General features: G+C 43.6%; 1 protein-coding gene across 1 annotated transcript in view; it reads right to left on the reverse strand.

Moving 5' to 3' along the window:
• NDUFB10 (NADH:ubiquinone oxidoreductase subunit B10) overlaps positions 1-13,230 on the reverse strand; it is a 31,716-nt gene extending 18,486 nt beyond the window's left edge. Inside the window, exon 1 of the mRNA XM_086942382.1 lies at positions 13,006-13,230. Within this exon, the coding sequence (XP_086798508.1) occupies positions 13,006-13,153 (148 nt within the window). The 5' untranslated portion in view covers positions 13,154-13,230. The remainder of the gene's footprint in view (positions 1-13,005) is intronic.
• Between the last annotated feature and the right edge of the window lie 7,497 nt (positions 13,231-20,727).

The following is a 20,727-nucleotide window of genomic DNA, read 5'->3' on the forward strand; positions in this document are numbered from 1 at the left end:
GGTTTAAATAAACTTGAAGACATGTGCCCCCACTAAGCTCTTTTATGTTTTCACTCTGCCTTGGTGAAATTTAAAAGCATTTAGCTCAAGGGCTGTGCCCGAGAATCTTTATTTCCTAGGGCAACGAGCCTGTGACAAGAAAAGTGCGAGTCAAATCTGCGTAACTGACCCAAACTTTTGACCCGCCGGATTGCAAATTACCCAGCTCCCAACACAGTGGAACGTTTTTAGATGCTTTAACTAGTACCATGGGCTCCAGCGGTTCTAAACTTTGGGAACCAAAACTGTCAAAGACTCGGAAACGCCTAAATTTAAAGAACCAATCATTTTCAGGATTGGCGTCTTGAAGATGGAACTCTTCCAGGGACACCGTATATTTTCTTCAGAAAACAGATCAATATCCCTTTTTGCAATACTATCCAGATAACACATCCTCTCTCCCTTCCTTTCAGATATTCGGGTCATGCTGCAGGGCAATGCGCCTGTTACCAACCTAAGACATGGTTGAGCAATTGGTAAAGTCATTCATCTAAATCACAGATCAAGAGCAGATAGAGAAATCCCATCCCACCCAGCCAGAGATGAACCAACCAATAACAATTTGAAAAACAATATCCATAGAAACAGGAGCTCATACCTCAGTCTGCAGTGGAAATCAAGGACTCCTGGGCAGCCAATAACTAACTATGAGGCTGAACTAATGACAACATGTACGTTTTGCAAATGCCAGTGAAATGACACAAGGAATTCTCCAGTCCCATAACTCCCTCTCTAGCTATCCTGGTTAGTCCAAGGTTTGACTTCCATTGATGCCAACAGAAAATCAATGTAAAGAACCATCATTGCATCCTCAACCTCTTACGTGTAATGCATTCTGTTGCCCATATGGGTTCTATGTACGCATATAGGAAACTAACTAAGCTATGGAAAATCAAAAACAAGTAATGGCAAATCCTACAGGTCTAGTGTTGGCTGCTCGTTCTTTTGCACAGCCAGTGCTCTTTTTATCCTAGTTTAAATAAATCCTTATTTTGGAGGAGTAGCCGAGTCCACATCGATATAAAAGAAAAAACATCTTTTGATCTGAAAGAGCAAAAAACACAAACACACTGCCATAATACTCCATGGCTCCGAAGTGAAGTACTTTGTGCATAGGTGTGCTCCTTTTAAAAGAGCAGAATGCCGTCCAAGTGAGGTTGGCCAAGGGCTGAAGTGGGCTGACCCACTGCGGGAAGTGGTGGAAGAAAAAATGTGAATGGCAACAAACCAGTGTACGAATAGGGCTGGCTGAAAGCTCATAATGGGATATAATATATACATAAAATTACAGAGTGGCAGTAGCCACTCTGTAATTATAGTTCAAATTCCCAGCGATAAGAAGTCTGATTTTTGCTTGCTAATAACTTTGCTACCATCTAACGAATCTCCACAAGACTTTGCAGGCCTCTTCCTGTTTCTAAATTGATGGACGAAACAAAGTTTCGGGCGGGCCCGATTCACAACAGTAAATTTACACTTTTCTGCAAGTTTACCATTGTTTGCTATTCACAAAGGCATTTTAATGGTAGTTTCTTTACGACTGCACACTTTCCACATCTATCTTTTTAAGTGCAGAGACTCCGCAGACCAAGATACTAGACCTAAAGTACCTTTGTGAATAGCAAACAATTGTTACTTCACACTAAAGTGTATGTTTATTTTTGTGAATCATAGCCTATAAGTTAAATAAAAACGACAATTTACATCTAATAGGAAAAGGGCCCTTTCCACTACATAATCTATATTTCTGACATTTCTTTTACATCCTTTCACGCCACTGCACTTGACAACACCAGAGTTTACACTATTCCACTGTATGCCACTCCATGCTATTCCTTTGTATGGTACTCCACTGTATGCCAGTCCATGCCATTGTACTGTACGCCTCTCAACTCTATGCCACTTATACTCTACACCACTCCACGCCCAGAGGTGCAGAATTCCCTTAGCCCAGGATATATTGTTTGGGGTTAAGGACAACAAGTTTTCATGTTTATTTTGTCTTTGGGACAGGTAGGCCCACCCCGCTGCAGTAAAAAATCCGTTGCCTGCCAGTTTACAGGACCACTTTATGGAATAGGGAACGTAGCGGTCCGCATTTAAGGAAATATTTGTGTCCATATGTTAATGCTGTTTGAACTTATATTGATGGTTCATTAATGCAAAACCTTTATTATAATGGTGAGCACTCTAAGAAAATGCTATAAGCTCAGACTGCACTACTGACAGTAGTTATGGTATAAAAATGTGTACACAAGTTTGCAAAGTTTAACAATATGAGGCTACATATAATGCTCGCAAAATGATCTCTGATTAAATGCAAACATTTGCAGAGGTTTGAAAGCAAGAGTGATGATTCTTGGCTTTCAAAAGAAAATTTTCATTTTTTTAAAAAAATGCAACTAAGAAACAAAATGTTTCCCTTAACTATTGTGAAATTTTAGGTACCATTCATTGAAGCATCATTTAATAAAATGCGTTTATGCTTGCTAGTATTGCCCAAAATTATTTACAATGGAAAATCACTGTAACCAGTTTCAACAAGATTATGGGAAACATGAAAATAAACAAGCATTGGCAAAACCAACAGGTCTGATATTGGTGGCCAGCCTTTTGGTTTTGTCAATGTGTATCTTGTTTTGACATGGAAATGTCCAACCTTCCTCGGTAGGGGAAAAGATTAGAGAAGGGCTGGCTAACCCCCCTAAAACATGCAAGTTAGTACATTTGCATAGATTCAAAAGGGCATTCCAACCCACAAACTATTACTTACCGCTACCTCCAGCTCCAGTATGTAGATTGTGGAAATATGGCAAAATAAGGGAATTTCTAGTATTCATACCATACTATAGTATGACCCCTGGCATAATTGGAAAGCTCATTTATAGTGAGATTGCTGCCAAAATGTGTAGCTATACTACGGGACACCATAGAAATGTAAATTGTTTTACAGGACAAGTAGACTTAAGAAGCATCCTATCCCATGGACAAGTAGATATTTTAATAAATTCCACACACATGTACACCACTCCACTCTACACTATTCCACTATATGCCACTCCTCTGTACGCCATTCCACTCTACTGTGTGCCAAGGAACTCACTAGTCACAGGACATTAACTATAACTCATGCCTCTACAGTGCACTGCTTATACCCTTTCATATTACATCAGCTATACCATGTATGGTTACATAGCATTTTTTAAGAAAACTGAGGACTTCTCAAATGACATAATTTCTGAGAACAATGTACATGGTACAGTGGCATGTTATAGTTCATGTCAAGTGGCAAGTGTGTTGACAACACTGCATGGAGGTGTGCAAATTCTAGTCATTTTAAGATGGTGTATACATTTTAAATCTAAGGTATAACTATAACTTTAGAATTTCTAATGTCTGTGCAGTTTAAGTAGGGTTTGTATAGAAAGAAAAAAATCAAACTTTCCCTAACTATAACTAAGTTTTAACCTTTAGTTTTTTAATTGAATATATATATACAAACACACACATATACATATACACACACATACATACATGCACACATATATATTTACACTATCTACAGCGTGATGATTCTCTGATGTATATGAAACGTGTAAGCTCACAAAGCTTCACGAGGGCGCCATTCTAATTGCTTTTGCCTACCATTATTGCGTAGTTCCTTCTCTAGTGCAACATTCTGAATCTTCGCTGTTTTTCAAATCAACTCATCCTTTACCTCTACAAGGACCCCACCACCATCAGAGCCAGATTCAACAGGTGCACGAAGCGCATCGCCAACTACATGAGACAACTGCTTGAAGCTCAACACCAACAAGACAGAGATGCCGATATTCTGCAACAACTCCCTGGAACACCTCCTGATGGCCTGCGGAAATAGGACCAGCACTCTACCCTTCTGACCACGCCAGAAAACCTGGCATCATCCTTGACAGCAAGCTGACAATGAAATCCCAGAGAAATGCAGTCTCCCCTGCCTGTTTCTTTCCTCTGCGCAAGCTACGAAAGATCTTCACATGGCTCCCACGAATACTAGATGCACAGTCACACAAACCCTCATCACGAGCCGACAGGACTTCTGCAACATCCTCCACTCCAGGATCCCTACACACCTCCTTCACAGACTGAAGGCCATCCAGGACACCTCAGCCAGACTCATCCTTGACATCCCTGACGGACCCACATCTATTCTCACCTTAGGGAAGCTAACTGGCACCCAGTACAGAAGACATGCTAATTCAAACTACTGACCCACGCAAAAAAGGCCCTCAAAACCTAGGACCTACCACTGCCTGAACTTTAATCAACCAGCCAGACAACTACACTCCGCCCTCTCTATCGCTCACTCTTACTCCCTGCATCAACAGAAGCTCGACAGTGAAAGTTTGGAGCAACATCCACCTGCAGCTCAGTACCTCCCCATCTCTCCTGGAATGCCGAAGAACACTGAACACCTGTCTATTCGAAAGAGCCTATTGCACCTTGCAAGTGCCTGGATAATCTCTCGGGAGATTAGTCGCACTATATAAAATCGATTGAATCAGCAAAAATCACCAAATGCTGAGTGGGGAGCAAGGAAAGTGGTCAGAGTAGGAAAAAACATAATAAAACTAAATCATCAGTGAGCTGATCTCCTGACATTCAGGAAAAAGCATACTCTACCACTGCCTAGATCATTTGACACCACAATAAACATGGTGCCCACATTACCCACATATAACCAAACACTACAACTTGTGATAAACAATGGTAAAATACTGGCACAATAAGCCCCTTGAATGCTAACACAGGCCATTTCTACAAACCGTTACCAAAGACAATGCCAATACTGCCACATAAATTCACAGTCCTATACTCTGCACATGATCCAAACTATATGCATCAAGGAATCTAATCACAAACTTAATCCATTTCAATTTGCATTTTATTTGCAATATTCTTCTTTTTGTATTTTTTTCAAAACATTTTTCTGTTTTGTCAAAATTTTGAGGCACACAAGAAATTACACAATACAAATAATAAACATATCACTACTTACTTTTATACACCATTCATACCAAAAGACATTGCAATCACACTCTACACGCAATCACACTGCTAACAATCTGAGAAGGAGTACATTTTTATACAAATATATACATTTCATGGGGAAGAAACCATAGATATACGTTTTTTTGATAAATCAGAATGAATTTGATCAAACAAATAGTTCAATTCTCTTATGGTTTCTACGTAAGAAACGTTATATACAAAGGTCTACGCGTTTCAAACTCCTCAAATTTGGAGTTCTCGTCAGGACCGAAAGCTGTAAATGACAAGAAAACGGGAACCTCAGTTATTAAGGGCACTGTATCTATATGTACCGCTAGCGGTTCAACACCCACTTCCCTGCTTCTTACCTCTCTAAGTAGAGTTAGATGTGCCTCAAATAATTCATCAAGTTCACGGAGCGGGACCACCTACGTAACAAAAGTACACCTAGTTGGTATAACCTTCTAATATCAACAATCCATAACAAGTAAGCCCAACCTGGTACTCACTGCTTGCGTGTTCTCTTTCACTCCAGTTCTATATGGGAAAAGGGACAGGGACTCGGTCAGTGTTTAATCTTTGGAAGACTAAAGGTCTTTAATTGGGACGCTGATTAATAATCAACTTATATCGTTTCTTACCATTTGTTTTGATGGAGGGCGCCGTAATTACGATCTGTTCTGGGTAGTGCTCACAGGGCATCTGTGGGGGCCAATGGGTGATACATTTCTTAGTGTATTCGTGTGCAATCACGCGTGCTGCTATTATGCATAAAAGTAGATTGGAGAATCTTACCGATGTAAGTTTGTAGCACGCCGGAGATTGTATTCAATCAGGCGGGGGCTTCAGGTCGCGTCTAAAAGGTTTAGAACGGAGTTGTTTAGTAAAATATCCTCGTGTGTGAGAGGGACATACAGTGCTCCCCCCTCTGCAAGTGTCCGGACATACCGTTAGTTCGCGTGTGGCTCCATTGAGGTCCCGGCTTCCGATCTCGAAATGCAGCGCCCGATGGAATTTTCACTTCCTGGTTTTGCAAGTCACATGACTTGTTCCTATTTCGTGGTCGCCATGTTTGTGTGGTGAATTATATTACTGACATGTATTTGTGAGTCACTTGTAAATGTCGCTTGTTATTGTAAATATTCGCGCAATGGTCCTATGTTCCCTTAAGATTTCATTGGGTGGAATGTCCAATATTCCTTGAGATTTTTGTTCTGGATGTCGAATATCGGTGGATACATTGTGGGGTCAAAAAATGTGGTATCTCCGTGGGAGGCATTCATGATCGGGGACCAATATGAAAGATGTGTCACTGTCCTTATAGCTTAAACATCTCGGACAATTCGTTTAATCCATTGGTTGCTGTGTCAAATCTGACAATCAATGACGCCTCTGTTGTGGACAGTTTGGAGTCTATATCACCTCCTCTAAAATCTTGTTCCACCTTGATTAATACAGTCCATTGGAAGTCATTATCCTCATGATTTTTCGCTTGCCAGTGACTGACTAATGGGGCGTTGGGTACCTTCCTTTTAATCCTGGATCTGTGTTGCTGGATGCGGGAGCACACCTCCGGATTGGTTTTCCCAATATATAGGAGGTTGCATGGGCATTTAATCCCATAGATCACGTATTTTGTTTTGCAATTTGTGAATTGTTCATGCTTCCACGTCAATCCATTGTGTTTGAAGACTGTTCCTTCTTCAGTAGAATCGCAACAATTACACCCACCACATTTGTGCTGCCCCATCACTGGGGGTAGGCCCATCATGCTTCTCAAATTAGAGGGTGGTTTTATTGGTAATGCAGCTCTCACCAATTTATTGGCCAAATTCGACTCTTTTCTAAAGGCGAATAGTGTTTTTTTTTTTAAATCTTCACTCATATTTTTAACCAAATGCCAATTGTTGTTTATAGCCTTCTTGAGCATGTTCGAATTGGGGCAATAGGTGGTTACTAGGGCTATTCGATCCAGTGTCTTTTTTGGTTTTTTGGTCAACAAGTGTTCTCTTGGAGTCCACCAGGCTCTTTTTTTGGAGCGATGTACAAGTTTTTTGGGGTACCCTCGGTCTATAAGGCTCTTAGTCAGGTTCTCCGCGTGTTTCTCATATTCTTCTTTATCTTGGCAATTTCTCCGGATCCTGAGATATTGGCCATAGGGCAAATTCTCTTTAAGACTGCGGGGATGATTGCTGGTGAAGTGCAACAGTCTGTTGCGATCTGTTTCTTTTTTGTGGAGGGTGGTTTTCAGGACTCCATCATCCGAAGGGTATATCTCTACATCCAAAAATGGAATTTTGTTTCTAGAGTATACGAGGCTGAATTTGATCTCTTGAGATCTGTTGTTGAGCCATTGATTGAACTGTTTTAGGAGAAATTGCCAAGATAAAGAAGAATATGAGAAACATGCGGAGAACCTGACTAAGAGCCTTATAGACCGAGGGTACCCCAAAAAACTTGTACATCGCTCCAAAAAAAGAGCCTGGTTGACTCCAAGAGAACACTTGTTGACCAAAAAACCAAAAAAGACACTGGATCGAATAGCCCTAGTAACCACCTATTGCCCCAATTCGAACATGCTCAAGAAGGCTATAAACAACAATTGGCATTTGGTTAAAAATCTGAGTGAAGATTTAAAAAAAAAAACCCCACTATTCGCCTTTAGAAAAGAGTCGAATTTGGCCAATAAATTGGTGAGAGCTGCATTACCAATAAAACCACCCTCTAATTTGAGAAGCATGATGGGCCTACCCCCAGTGATGGGGCACCACAAATGTGGTGGGTGTAATTGTTGCGATTCTACTGAAGGAGGAACAGTCTTCAAACACAATGGATTGACGTGGAAGCATGAACAATTCACAAAGTGCAAAACAAAATACGTGATCTATGGGATTAAATGCCCATGCAACCTCCTATATATTGGGAAAACCAATCAGGAGGTGCGCTCCCGCATCCAGCAACACAGATCCAGGATTAAAAGGAAGGTACCCAACGCCCCATTAGTCAGTCATTGGCAAGCGAAAAATCATGAGGATAATGACTTCCGATGGACTGTATTAATCAAGGTGGAACAAGATTTTAGAGGAGGTGATATAGACTCCAAACTGTCCAGAACAGTGGCGTCATTGATTGTCAGATTTGACACAGCAACCAATGGATTAAACAAATGTCCGAGATGTTTAAGCTATAAGGACAGTGACACATCTTTCATATTGGTCCCCGATCATGAATGCCTCCCACGGAGATACCACATTTTTTGACCCCACAATGTATCCACCGATATTCGACATCTAGAACAAAAATCTCAAGGAATATTGGACATTCCACCCAATGAAATCTTAAGGGAACATAGGACCATTGCGCGAATATTTACAATAACAAGCGACATTTACAAGTGACTCACAAATACAGGTCAGTAATATAATTCACCACACAAACATGGCGACCACGAAATAGGAACAAGTCATGTGACTTGCAAAACCAGGAAGTGAAAATTCCATCGGGCGCTGCATTTCGAGATCGGAAGCCGGGACCTCAATGGAGCCACACGCGAACTAACGGTATGTCCGGACACTTGCAGAGGGGGGAGCACTGTATGTCCCTCTCACACACGAGGATATTTTACTAAACAACTCCGTTCTAAACCTTTTAGATGCGACCTGAAGCCCCCGCCTGATTGAATACAATCTCCGGCGTGCTACAAACTTACATCGGTAAGATTCTCCAATCTACTTTTATGCATAATAGCAGCACGCGTGATTGCACACGAATACACTAAGAAATGTATCACCCATTGGCCCCCCCAGATGCCCTGTGAGCACTACCCAGAACAGATGAACAGATCGTAATTACGGCGCCCTCCATCAAAACAAATGGTAAGAAACGATATAAGTTGATTATTAATCAGCGTCCCAATTAAAGACCTTTAGTCTTCCAAAGATTAAACACTGACAGAGTCCCTGTCCCTTTTCCCATATAGAACTGGAGTGAAAGAGAACACGCAAGCAGTGAGTACCAGGTTGGGCTTACTTGTTATGGAATGTTGATATTAGAAGGTTATACCAACTAGGTGTACTTTTGTTACGTTGGTGGTCCCGCTCCGTGAACTTGATGAATTATTTGAGGCACATCTAACTCTACTTAGAGAGGTAAGAAGCAGGGAAGTGGGTGTTGAACCACTAGCGGTACATATAGATACAGTGCCCTTAATAACTGAGGTTCCCGTTTTCTTGTCATTTACAGCTTTCGGTCCTGACGAGAACTCCAAATTTGAGGAGTTTGAAACCCGTAGACCTTTGTATATAACGTTTCTTACGTGGAAACCATAAGAGAATTGAACTATTTGTTTGATCAAATTCATTCTGATTTATCAAAAAAACGTATATCTATGGTTTCTTCCCCATGAAATGTATATATTTGTATAAAAATGTACTCCTTCTCAGATTGTTAGCAGTGTGATTGCGTGTAGAGTGCGATTGCAATGTCTTTTGGTATGAATGGTGTATAAAAGTAAGTAGTGATATGTTTATTATTTGTATTGTGTAATTTCTTGTGTGCCTCAAAATTTTGACAAAACAGAAAAATGTTTTGAAAAAAATACAAAAAGAAGAATATTGCAAATAAAATGCAAATTGAAATGGATTAAGTTTGTGATTAGATTCCTTGATGCATATAGTTTGGATCATGTGCAGAGTATAGGACTGTGAATTTATGTGGCAGTATTGGCATTGTCTTTGGTAATAGTTTAGGCAGGGTTTGGCCTTACTGCCTGGAAACCCATACCCAGTGTTGTTTTTCATTTCTACAAACCGGTCAATGTTTAACTAGAAAGTATGCAACCGTTCTTGTATAAACCTTCTGCATTAAGCAACAGATTTCCGTATCAATCCATATGAAGCACACAGAAGGCATGATATCAAATATAAATCGGCAGACGCTTGCCAGAACTTCTGCTCACTTGGTAGGCATATATAAAGACCAAATACCAGAATTCCCAGTGCATTTAGCACTACCACCATCTGTTAGACATGAAGAGATCACTTGGAAAAACAGCAGACTATACTGTAGCCCACCGCACTTTCCATGATGCTACCAGATATCCTGGATTCTACCTTCTATCCTAACATACATGATACTATCAGCAAATAATCTGAAGTTATGTTTGAACTAAAGGCCTCCCTGTTATACACAATATATTCCCTTGTTGATCAAATTGCGCCGCTCAGCTGCCAATTCTTCATTTCAGAGACCCCTCAGGGTTAGATCATAACAAATGTAAATTGGATACTGTTCATAGCAAATTAGGGAATCCTAGTTCTGAGTAGGCTGCTATAAGCACTTCAGGATTGGATACATGTGTGGGTTTCCCAGATCATCTAAATGCCAGGTATTCTGTTGACAAAGGACTTGATTCACAAAGCAGTTTTAAATTCCAGAAGTGTGCTTATGCCTACTCCTGCTAGGATTCCACACTATTTATTTGCCCATGACCACAAAGGGTCCAGGCATAAGTCATGGACCCTTTGACTTATTATGACTTACACAGATGTCTAGGAGTCTTATTGTTAATCTCAAACCTCACCCAAAGGGGTTGTGTACAAACAGCCAATCCTCCATATTAGGATTGCAGGGAGTTTTGCATTTGCACTATTTTTTTCTTTGTCCCTTAAAATGACAATTAAAAAAGAGTGTGTGTTCCATGCCCCATTCCACACTAAAACACACTTACTCCTAGCATTTTAGGGGCACATTTCCATGTGATTTCAGGGTGGTCAAATCACTGAAAATATTTGGGGTGCGGTACAAAAAATGCTTCAAGGCTGCAATCACCCCCTTCCCATCCCTTTTACTGACACTAACCTTCTCTAAATCTAGCTTCTATCTAAGTAGGCTTTTTTGCATAAGTAAGTGAATTATCGAATAGAAGACTAGTCAAATCTAATTTGTTAAATCAGAAAAGCAACTTTCCATGCCACAGCGCTGTTTGGTACGGGCACTAATGCAAAGGGAAGATTACAGGACCATCGCTTATGATTTAGCTGACCCAAGGTAAAGAGGTGTCAGCAGCAATCTGCAAAAAACGCAGCAGACAGGATCTTGCCTACCTGCCTGTGACTGCTGTTGCAAATTAATGACTACCTAGAATCAACACTTCTCTGAAAATACCTCAGCTAAAATGAAAAGGCATTCAGCATAGTTCATGTAAAGTTTAAGAGCATCTAAAGTCTGTAAATAGTAAACCATACATAGAAGGAGAACAACAGAATAAAATCTGGAGGGACGAACCAGAGGACAAAAGTGCACCCATTCACAAAAGGTCGATGAGAACATAACTACCCAACTTCAGAATTCACTCTGTATGCTAATGGGTGAATGCTCGCAGGGACCACTTATCCTTCCAACGTCAATAATATGAATTACATTTAATTTGCTACACCCCGTACTAGTAATATAAAAACATAACATATTATTATGATTCCAAATACTGATCTATAAAATTCTCCGACAATGGCAGAAGTGTACTGAACTGGGAGGAATTCACTCACCGAATTTTGGGGCAAAAGATAATAGGGTTTGTTGGGGGGAAGTCATGAAATCATGAATTGCAGTGCATTCAGGAAGCGAGGGGTGGGGGTACCACTGAAAAGCATGCCGACACGGCCACTGGAATTATACGATTCTGCAGCTGATGCGTTTTTCATAAATTATCTAATTGCTGCTCTTAACAAATAATCCATCATTTTACTAGTTGCAGCGCAGTGTCATGCACTTTGCTGTGCAGTGGTAGGTCACCTTTCAGATGTTCATTGTTTTGTTTAAGTCTTACAATGATAACAAGCTGAAGCCTCTCCCCAGTGTTAATCATGCATGAAATGGCAAAATAATGGCATAATACTGCTACAAGATGTGATGACTTAGACCACATAATTTGACTTTTCTTGACACACAATAGCCACACAATTTGGTACGCGGCTGACACATAATTCCTGCGCCCCTGATTATAGGCAGAGCGGGGACATTATCTAAAAGTACGCTTTGGAGGTGGTTTAATAAGAGGAGGCCAATCAATGTTGGTATTAAGAGGTCCAAGAGAGTCAGTGAGGGGAAGTCAACCGAGGGGAAGTCAACCAATGGGAAGACACGAAATGTTTTAAAAATATAGGTAGAGGCAATGTGGGTATATTCAAAAGCGGGGTACAGAGTTTTTCTTCCACTAAGTGCCGTTTTGGAGAACAGTTCCAATGAAAAGTACTGAGGCGTAGTTTGGCAATGTACATACCTTGAACCACATTCGTTTTCCTGACAAGAAGTTTACTAGTCAGCCTAAAGAGTGGTGGTGGCTTCAACCCATCCACCAAAAACGTTACCCCGCACAAACTACAATGGCAAAACACCTGCCCTTGACGTGTACTTAATATGAACAAAAACTTAAGAATGGTTTGAAAAGCGGTAGACTTATAAACTCATCTAGAGATCTCAAGGTTCGGTGCTATGTTCTGGGTGCCACCCACATTCCTTTATGCCTGGATATTGTTGAATAGCAGCAATAATGTCCAGACTATGGAGGGAGAAAATGCGAATGATTCTAAGAACATGTGATCTGACCTTGAGCTATTAATTAAGACTAATCATCTTACAGTTACATGGCCAGACACTGAAGCATGTTTGCGGGAGGTACTGAGGCGATGTGAAGAGGGCCTATACTTACAAGAGCTGAAAACAGTAATAGGGGAGAGAGTGCAAATAATGCGGTTTAGTAACATGCTATTGAGGGGATGTTGTATATATCGATGAATTAGGTCGTGCATCAATGGGAAGGGGTGTGGGGGTGACTATTAGGCAGTGGGTGCAGCGACTTTACAATAACATTTGGTGGCAGTTTGGTCACTATGTGGTGCAGCCTGCTCAGAAGGGTCGGGATCCATCGGCTCCTACCCCTGAAAAATGTCACTGGCACATCCACAGCATAGTGATAGGCCCCGACCAACAGCAACGTGGGGTTCGGCAGCGAGGTCTCCGGCTTGATGTCCGGGGTGCGAGGAGGCGGCTCCTTGTACACATCTTTATCCACCTTGTCTGGCATCTTCTATGCACAGTCTGTCAGGGCCACTGCAGTCCCGACCTCCGCTCCCCTTCACAGCAAGGGTAACACCGAAGTGATGCGCAGGCGCCGAGGATGCCGCTGCCAGCCGCCATCTCGGAGTGGAGTGTCTGTGCCTTCAATTCACTAGAGCTAACAAAGACGAAATAGTAATGAACACAGTTTTGAAAACAATATTAGTTGCAATTAGTAGTTTTGAAATTACACATTTCTACATTTACGAAAAATAACATTAGATACAAAATAAAAGTCACATTGTTCCTTTGAATATACATTTAAAAAAATATCGTACTATTGAAAATATGAAAATAATAGTGATGTATACTTAAAGAAAAGTAGTTTACAACTTGTTTCTGTGCTTTATATATACACATCGTAATAAAACTACACGTTCCAAGCTGGCTGACAACGTTTCATCAAATGAACAGTTATGGTCGGGTTGTTGTCCTTTGTTTATCTTGATGCCAAGAAATTTGGCGGCCATCTTGGAATGGTCACAGTTTCCCTGTGTGCTATTGAAAACAAAAAATGTGTTATACTGAAAATAATAACATATGAGTACATTCGCTGGAATAAAAAAATAAGCAAAATTGTCGTCTATTGACGGAAAACACGTCTCCAAAAGCCAATTATAACACATATTATGAAGTTTTCAAATATAATTAGGGAGGAGTCAATTTAGTACAATACTCAGTTTCTTTGGTCTGACCAATTTCTGGCTTTCTATTTGCTAGCTGATTTGCTTAAGACTCTCCAGGCTCAGTTTGTCCCTCTCATTGACTAAATGGTGTTTACTGTTATAGCAACCGTGGCGTCTGCAAAGATCACTTTAGCCGTGGTTATGTGGTTGCATCAAACTTTATTCTCCCGAGCGCCAGGAACACAACCGCTCTCGGGCACACGCGTTCGGCCTCTAAGATGGCCGTCCGCCTATTTCCCGGCATGCCCTGGTGTCAGCGCTTGAAACACTAGCGTGTGACACCACATATCTCCCCCCATTGCAATGGAAGGAAAAGACAGTGGGGGGGGGACAAGGGAAGCAAAGGATGTATAATAACCAAGAGTCTTTCTTGACCTTCATGTCAAAGTCCTCAAATCTCTTCGCCAACTTGATAAGTCTGCCCAACCTTATGCGTGAGTGTGTCGGGACAGTGTCAACTCGCTGACCACTCCCTGGGAGTCCTCTGTCCCACGTCGTGTCGCTCTTCCACGACCTTTCTCTTCCACTGGTACTGGGACTCTGTGGTGTTGACTGACCTTGTTCTTCCAAGCCCTCATACCCTCCTGGGGTGTCCAGTTCTTCACTTCCTTGGTTGGGCGTGGTTGGACCTTGAGCTGCTCCTTCAGGTGTCCGTGTCGTTTCTGGTGGATTGATTTCTTCCAGGACAGTGGGATTCATTTCTGCAGGGTTTCCCCACTTCATGATTCGATTGCATCTTGCCATTCTGTCCTCTGACCATATCTTCCCATCACTCAGAAGGGCTGACCTGGCATATGGCTCCACAACTTGTAAGGGTGGACTAAACTTACTGTCTCCTTTCTTCTTTAACACAGCTTGTTTCACCCTTACCCACTCGCCCTTTTCCAGGGTGACTTCCTTGACATTGTGTCGTTTGTTGTAATGTTCAGTGTACAAGGCCTGTGCTTTATCGATGTTGCAACGCACTACTGCCAGGGACCACTTGCTTTGGACGATGAGTTGTTTCCACGCTAGATTATCTCTGGTGAAGTGGTCACGTCCGCGTAATATTTTGAATGGGCTGTACCCGGTATTCGCCGGGGTGATGCGATAGGCCCATACCATTCGTTTGAGTTCCTTCTCCGAGCCCTTTCCCTCGCTTATCGCTGCCTGTATCGACCCCATGATGACATGATTGAACCTCTCTATTAGTCCATTCCCTGCTGGGTGGTACACCGGTGTGTGTTTGACTTCTATCCCGTTGCGGTCCATGAATGCCTTCCATTTTGCTGATATGAATTGTGGCCCATTATCACAGGTCACGACCTTTGGGATGCCTTCTCTTAAGAACGTGGAGGTGAGGAATGACAACACTGCATCTGTATCTGCCACTTCACAAACGTCCACTACAGGCCACTTGGAGTATCTGTCCACTAGTACGATCACATATTTTGTACCCCTTTGGTATCCAAGATGGGGCCCAGGTTGTCCACTGACAACACTTCCCAAGGACTGGAGGGGCAGGCGAATCTCCCTAGTAGTGGGCGCAGCAGGACCTGTGCTTTGTCTGCGTTGTTGCATTGTTCACACATCCGGACATGTTTTTCTACTTGACTGTCCATGGCAAGCCACCAATACGCCTGCTTTGTCCTTGCCTTAGTTTATAGAATTCCCAGGTGTCCTTCATGCAGAATGGTAAGAAGATGATTTATTAAGGGTTGCGGGGGAACCACTTTGTCTCCTCTTAGTGGGAACACTGGGTTGTCTCCTATGGATAATTCTTTTCGGACTTCCCAAAACGTCCTCAAATTGCTGTCTAAGTGTTTCTTGTCCGGCCACCCTTGTGTCAAGTATGTCTTTACTGCCTTATGGATGTCATCATTTGCGTAGGCCTCCTCCCACTCATGCTCGCTTATAACCGCCTCATGGTCTTGCGTGAGTGCAACCATGTATTCTTTCCACTCCGTGGGCTCTTGGTTCGCCGCTGGTTCCATTGCCGCGGCCCTGCTAAGAAAATCTGCAACCTTGTGCCGGGGAGGTATTCCACTTTGTATACCTAATCAAGTGGCCTCATAGTCATCTTCGTGATTCGGGGAGTTGCATGTGCATGCCCGCAGGAGGTCAGGACTCTCACCAGTGGTTTGTGATCAGTGCGGAGCAGGAAATTTGAGCCCCATAGGAATTTTCTGAACCGCTCCATGGCCCAGACTGCTGCCAACATTTGATCACGCTGAATTTTTCCTCGTTGGGTGCTAGTGACCCTGATGCGAAACTGATTGTGGTGACTTCTCCTTCTTGAGACCTTTGCATTAGCACCGCGCCTAGCCCCTTGTCGCTGGTATCTGTGGTTAGAATGGACAGGGCTGCCTGATCAAACCCGTTGAGAGGCACTGCAGCGCAGATGTCAATCTTTAAGATGTAAAATTCCTTTTGCTCTTCCTCTGACCATCTGAAGGAATTTTTCTCCTTCAGGAGTTGTCGCAGGTGGTGTGTCTTGGACGCGAAGTGGGGAACGAATTTGCTGTAAAACTCTGCCATCCCTAGGAAGGAAAGGACGTCTTCTTTCTGCTTCAGTGTGGGTGCTTCTTTGATGGCTGCCACATTTGCTCGTTTTGGCTCTATCCCCCTTTCACTTATCTCGTGGCCTAGGTACGTCACTGATCCCACTCCAAATCTGCATTTTTCCCACTCCGCAGTGAGTCCATTTTGTGCTAATACCGTCAGGACTGCCTTCAGCTTTGCATCGTGATCGGGTTTTGATTTGCCCAAGATGAGAATGTCATCTTGAAAGTATTGCATCCCTTCTATCTTCTGGAACAACCGGTGTATGAGCTTTTGGAATACTGCGGCAGCAGACGCTAAGCCAAACATCATCCTTAGGAACTTGTAGCACCCAAACGGCATGATGAATGATGTCAGGATATTGCACGAGGGGTGCAGAGCAATTTGGTGGTATGCTGAGGTAAGATCCACCGTGGAGAACCACTTGACTCCCTTTATCCTTGCCAACATCTCGTTTATTCTGGGTAGTGGGAACTTGTCTACCAATATGTTCTTGTTGAGTTCTCTCAAGTCCACACAGAGGCGCACTTTGCCATTCGGTTTCTGTGCGACTACAAATGATGCAAGCCACTCCGGCTTTCAATGGCCTCGATGACTCTGTTTCTTTCCAGTCAATGTAGTTCTTTCTGCACAGCCTCTCTGCTTCTGAAGTGAATATTTCGAACCTTGTGGCTCACTGGTTTCACTCCCTCCTTGAGGCAGATTTTGTGGGTGAATTTTGTCAGTCGACCTATAGTCCTTTTGAGACCTCGGGATATTCCTCCTTCCACGCGTTTTCTTCAGAAGTTTGGACTGTGTCTGTCATGAGCACTTGGGTCGCTCCACTCGGGTGCAGTTGGATGCCGAGGGCCCCTTGGTCCATCCACCCTAGTACTGAAGGTCCTTTCTCTGCGACGTACAATTTCCCTTCAGCTGTCTGCCCTTTGAACTCGAACATCAGTGGGCGATAACCTACCATGGGTATGGGTTCACCTGTGAACGTGACTGGGTGTATGTGTGTGGGAACCAGGTGGGAACCTACTCTGGGTTCGAAGTCTCGCTCCCATACGTTGCGTTGTATTATGGTGTACCGAGAGCCTGAATCTGCTACCATGGTCACCCGTACTCCTCCTATCGACATTTGTAATGCAGGCTTCTTTGATTTGGTGCAGTCTATTCCTAGTACTAGGTAATCTATGCACAAGACTTCGTCTTCTCTTTCTTCATCGGGGACCTCTTCTTCTCTGTCCAACCCTTGATTGACGTATTTCACTTCTGCTTTTCTGGGCTTGCGCCGGCATACCTTTTCATAGTGTCCCATTATTCCACAGTATGAGCACTTGGCCCTGAAGGCTGGGCATCCTTTATCGTTGCCTGCATGTGTCTGACTACCACACCTATAGCAGTTATTTCTGCTGTCCCCTTGCGGTCTTTGGGGTTTGGAAACCTGGACCGGTATTTCTTCTGGTACCTAGCACTTTGCGTTGTTTGTTGCTGCGTTACTTCTCGTTTGCTCCTGTCCGAGACCTTGCACACTGGGGTCTTTTTGATGCTTTCTCTCCTAGCTGCTTCTGTGCACCTCTTAGACAGTTCAGCTTTATTCACGAGCGCCACAACCTCCTTGAGGGGGGCATCTCCGTTGACCCATAACTTTTCTTGGATCGCTGTGTTTACTGTGTGCATTATGATCTGGTCTCTGATGAGTTAGTTGTGAAGTGTGCTGAACTTGCATGTCACAGCCAGCTTCTGTAGTGCCGTTACGTACTCATCTATCGATTCTCCACTGTTCTGTTTCCGTTGGTAGGAATTGCACCTGTCAATTGCGGTGCATACTACTGGGCGATAGTGGGAATCGAGATCCTCAAGAGCGTGTTGAAACACATCCGTGTAGTCAGGGGGTCTGGTCTTCTTCACTAGGTTGTCATATACTCTAATGCCTTCTGTGCCTAGGTTGTGTAGCAGGATTTTCTTTCTCCTTCCTCCTCCAGTGTGGATAAGTAATTCAAGAAATAGTGCTTCCAGTCTTCCCACTGCATGGCTGGATCGCCCATTTTGGGCAAGAAGGGACCAGATTGGTGAGGGAGGACGAGTGTGCGCACATGTTGGTAGCGTTGCGTGGCTGTGGGGTTGGTTTTGCTGCGGCTCTGGTGGGCTCCCTGGGGCATGTCTCTCGTCAGACTCGAGTGCCTGTGTGGGTGAGGGTTTGCTCTCCCCTCCGTGGGCTGCGCTTTGGTGCTCCAGTGTTCCGCACCCACCGTGGGGCGTGGTGCTTGTTGCTGGATGGATCAAACTGATGCCTACATAGCTGTGCTTGCCTATGTGAGGGTGCGCTGCTGTGTTCCCACTGGACACTCACGGTTATGTGTGATGTACTGCTTCCTCCTCTTGTTCCGACAGCCTAGATAGCTCTTGAGCGTGCCAGCTCCCTGCAGATGGGGTTTCCGGCTCACAGGATGGAGCGTGCTCAGCTCGCCTCTTCTCTGCACTGGCCTCTGTTTGCCTTCTGTGCTGCTCCGGCCGTGGGCTCTGTCTGTCTGGCCCCTTGGTGGCTGTGGACGCTTGCCATACAGTGGGGGGTGGGGCTCAGCGCCGACACGCGCTTGTTTTGGCCTCTCAGTACACTCCTCCGTGGTGCGACTGTCTCCGCTGCCACGCTCGGGTGTTCAATGCTGGTGCCGCATGGGTTCTCAAACATGAGCCACTTGCCTAGACCACCAGTGGCGCCTCACTAAGCCTCGTCGCCAATTTATAGCAACCGCGGCGTATGCAAAGATCACTTTAGCTGTGGTTATGTGGTTGCATCAAACTTTATTCTCCCGAGCGCCGGGAACACAATTGCTCTCGGGCACCCGCGTTCGGCCTCTAAGATGGCCGTCCGCCTATTTCCCTGCATACCCTGGTGTCAGCGCTCGAAACACTAGAGCGTGACACCACAACTGTATTCTTCCACAAATTTGCTTTCTGTGAACAAGCCTTTAAATCGTGTTCTTATCTTTTCACATTTGCTGTACATTCAAAGATAGAGGTCAAATGTCAAGCTGTGTGAACTTGGTGTTTACTTTTCTTTCTCCGACTTCAAAATGAGAGGATTTCTGTGACAATCATGCTGGCTTTGGAGGAGTGCCTGAGGAAGGCTTCACAATGTTACTTTTTTTTTACTAACACACATCAAAATTTAAATGTCTGTAAATAAACTGTACTGACCATCAAATCAATAAATACACTGGGTGAGGAAATTTCCACACAATGTTTCTGCACTGCATACGTTTTATCAGTAAAACATTTATGTGAGTGCAAATGTATTGATCAATTCAATTGAAGATTTGTTGTTTGTACTGGCAGTACGCTGCCATACTATCCCTACTCCACGTTACCCCACTCCACTCTACTCTGCACCACTCCACTGAACTCAACTCTTCACCATTCCACACTACGCCACTCCACACTGTGTCACTGCACTTTTCACTGCCCCACTCCACTCTACACCTCTCTACCTTACACCACTCCACTCTGCTCTATGCCAGTGCACTCTACCCCACACTACTCTGATATGCAGCACTGTACTCTTCGCCACTGCACTCTAGACCCCTATGCACAACTTCACTCTATGGCACTCTACTCTGCAACACTGCACTCTATGCCACTGCACTCTACGCCAATGCACTCTATTCTGTACCACTCCACTATATGCCAGTGCACTGTTTTCCACTCCCCTTTATGCCACTCTACTCTGCACCACTGCCCTCTACTCAGAAACTATCTACTCTACGCCACTGCACTCAGCGCCACTCCACTGTACTCTGAACACCGCATTTTATGCCATTATACTCTATGTCATTACACTCTATGCCATTATACTCTGTCGTTGCACTCTACGCTGCTCTATTCTACTCTGTGTCACTGCACTCTACTCCACTCTTTTCTCCTCTGCACTGTACTCTAGGCCACTGCTCTCTATGCTACTCTACTCTGCACCACTGCACTCTACACCACTCTACTTTGCACCACTATACTCTACGCCAATGCACACCATGCTACTCTGCTATACACTACTGCACTCTACAACAGTATACTCTGCAACACTACATTCTGCATAGCTCCACACTGTGCCACTGTACTCTATGCCAAACCACTCTAAGCCACTTTAATCTACTCTGCACCACTGCATTCTATGACACTCTACTCTATACTGGTGCACTCTATGTCACTTCAGTCTACTCTGAAACAATCTGCTCTATGCCACTGCAGTCTATGCCACTCGATTCCACTCTGCACCACTCTACTCTATGCCACTCCACACTATGCCACTCTATTCTACACCTCTGCTCTCTATGCC

The sequence above is a fragment of the Lissotriton vulgaris genome, chromosome 10 (genome assembly GCF_964263255.1).
Source record: "Lissotriton vulgaris chromosome 10, aLisVul1.2, whole genome shotgun sequence".
NCBI classification, from domain to species: domain Eukaryota; kingdom Metazoa; phylum Chordata; class Amphibia; order Caudata; family Salamandridae; genus Lissotriton; species Lissotriton vulgaris.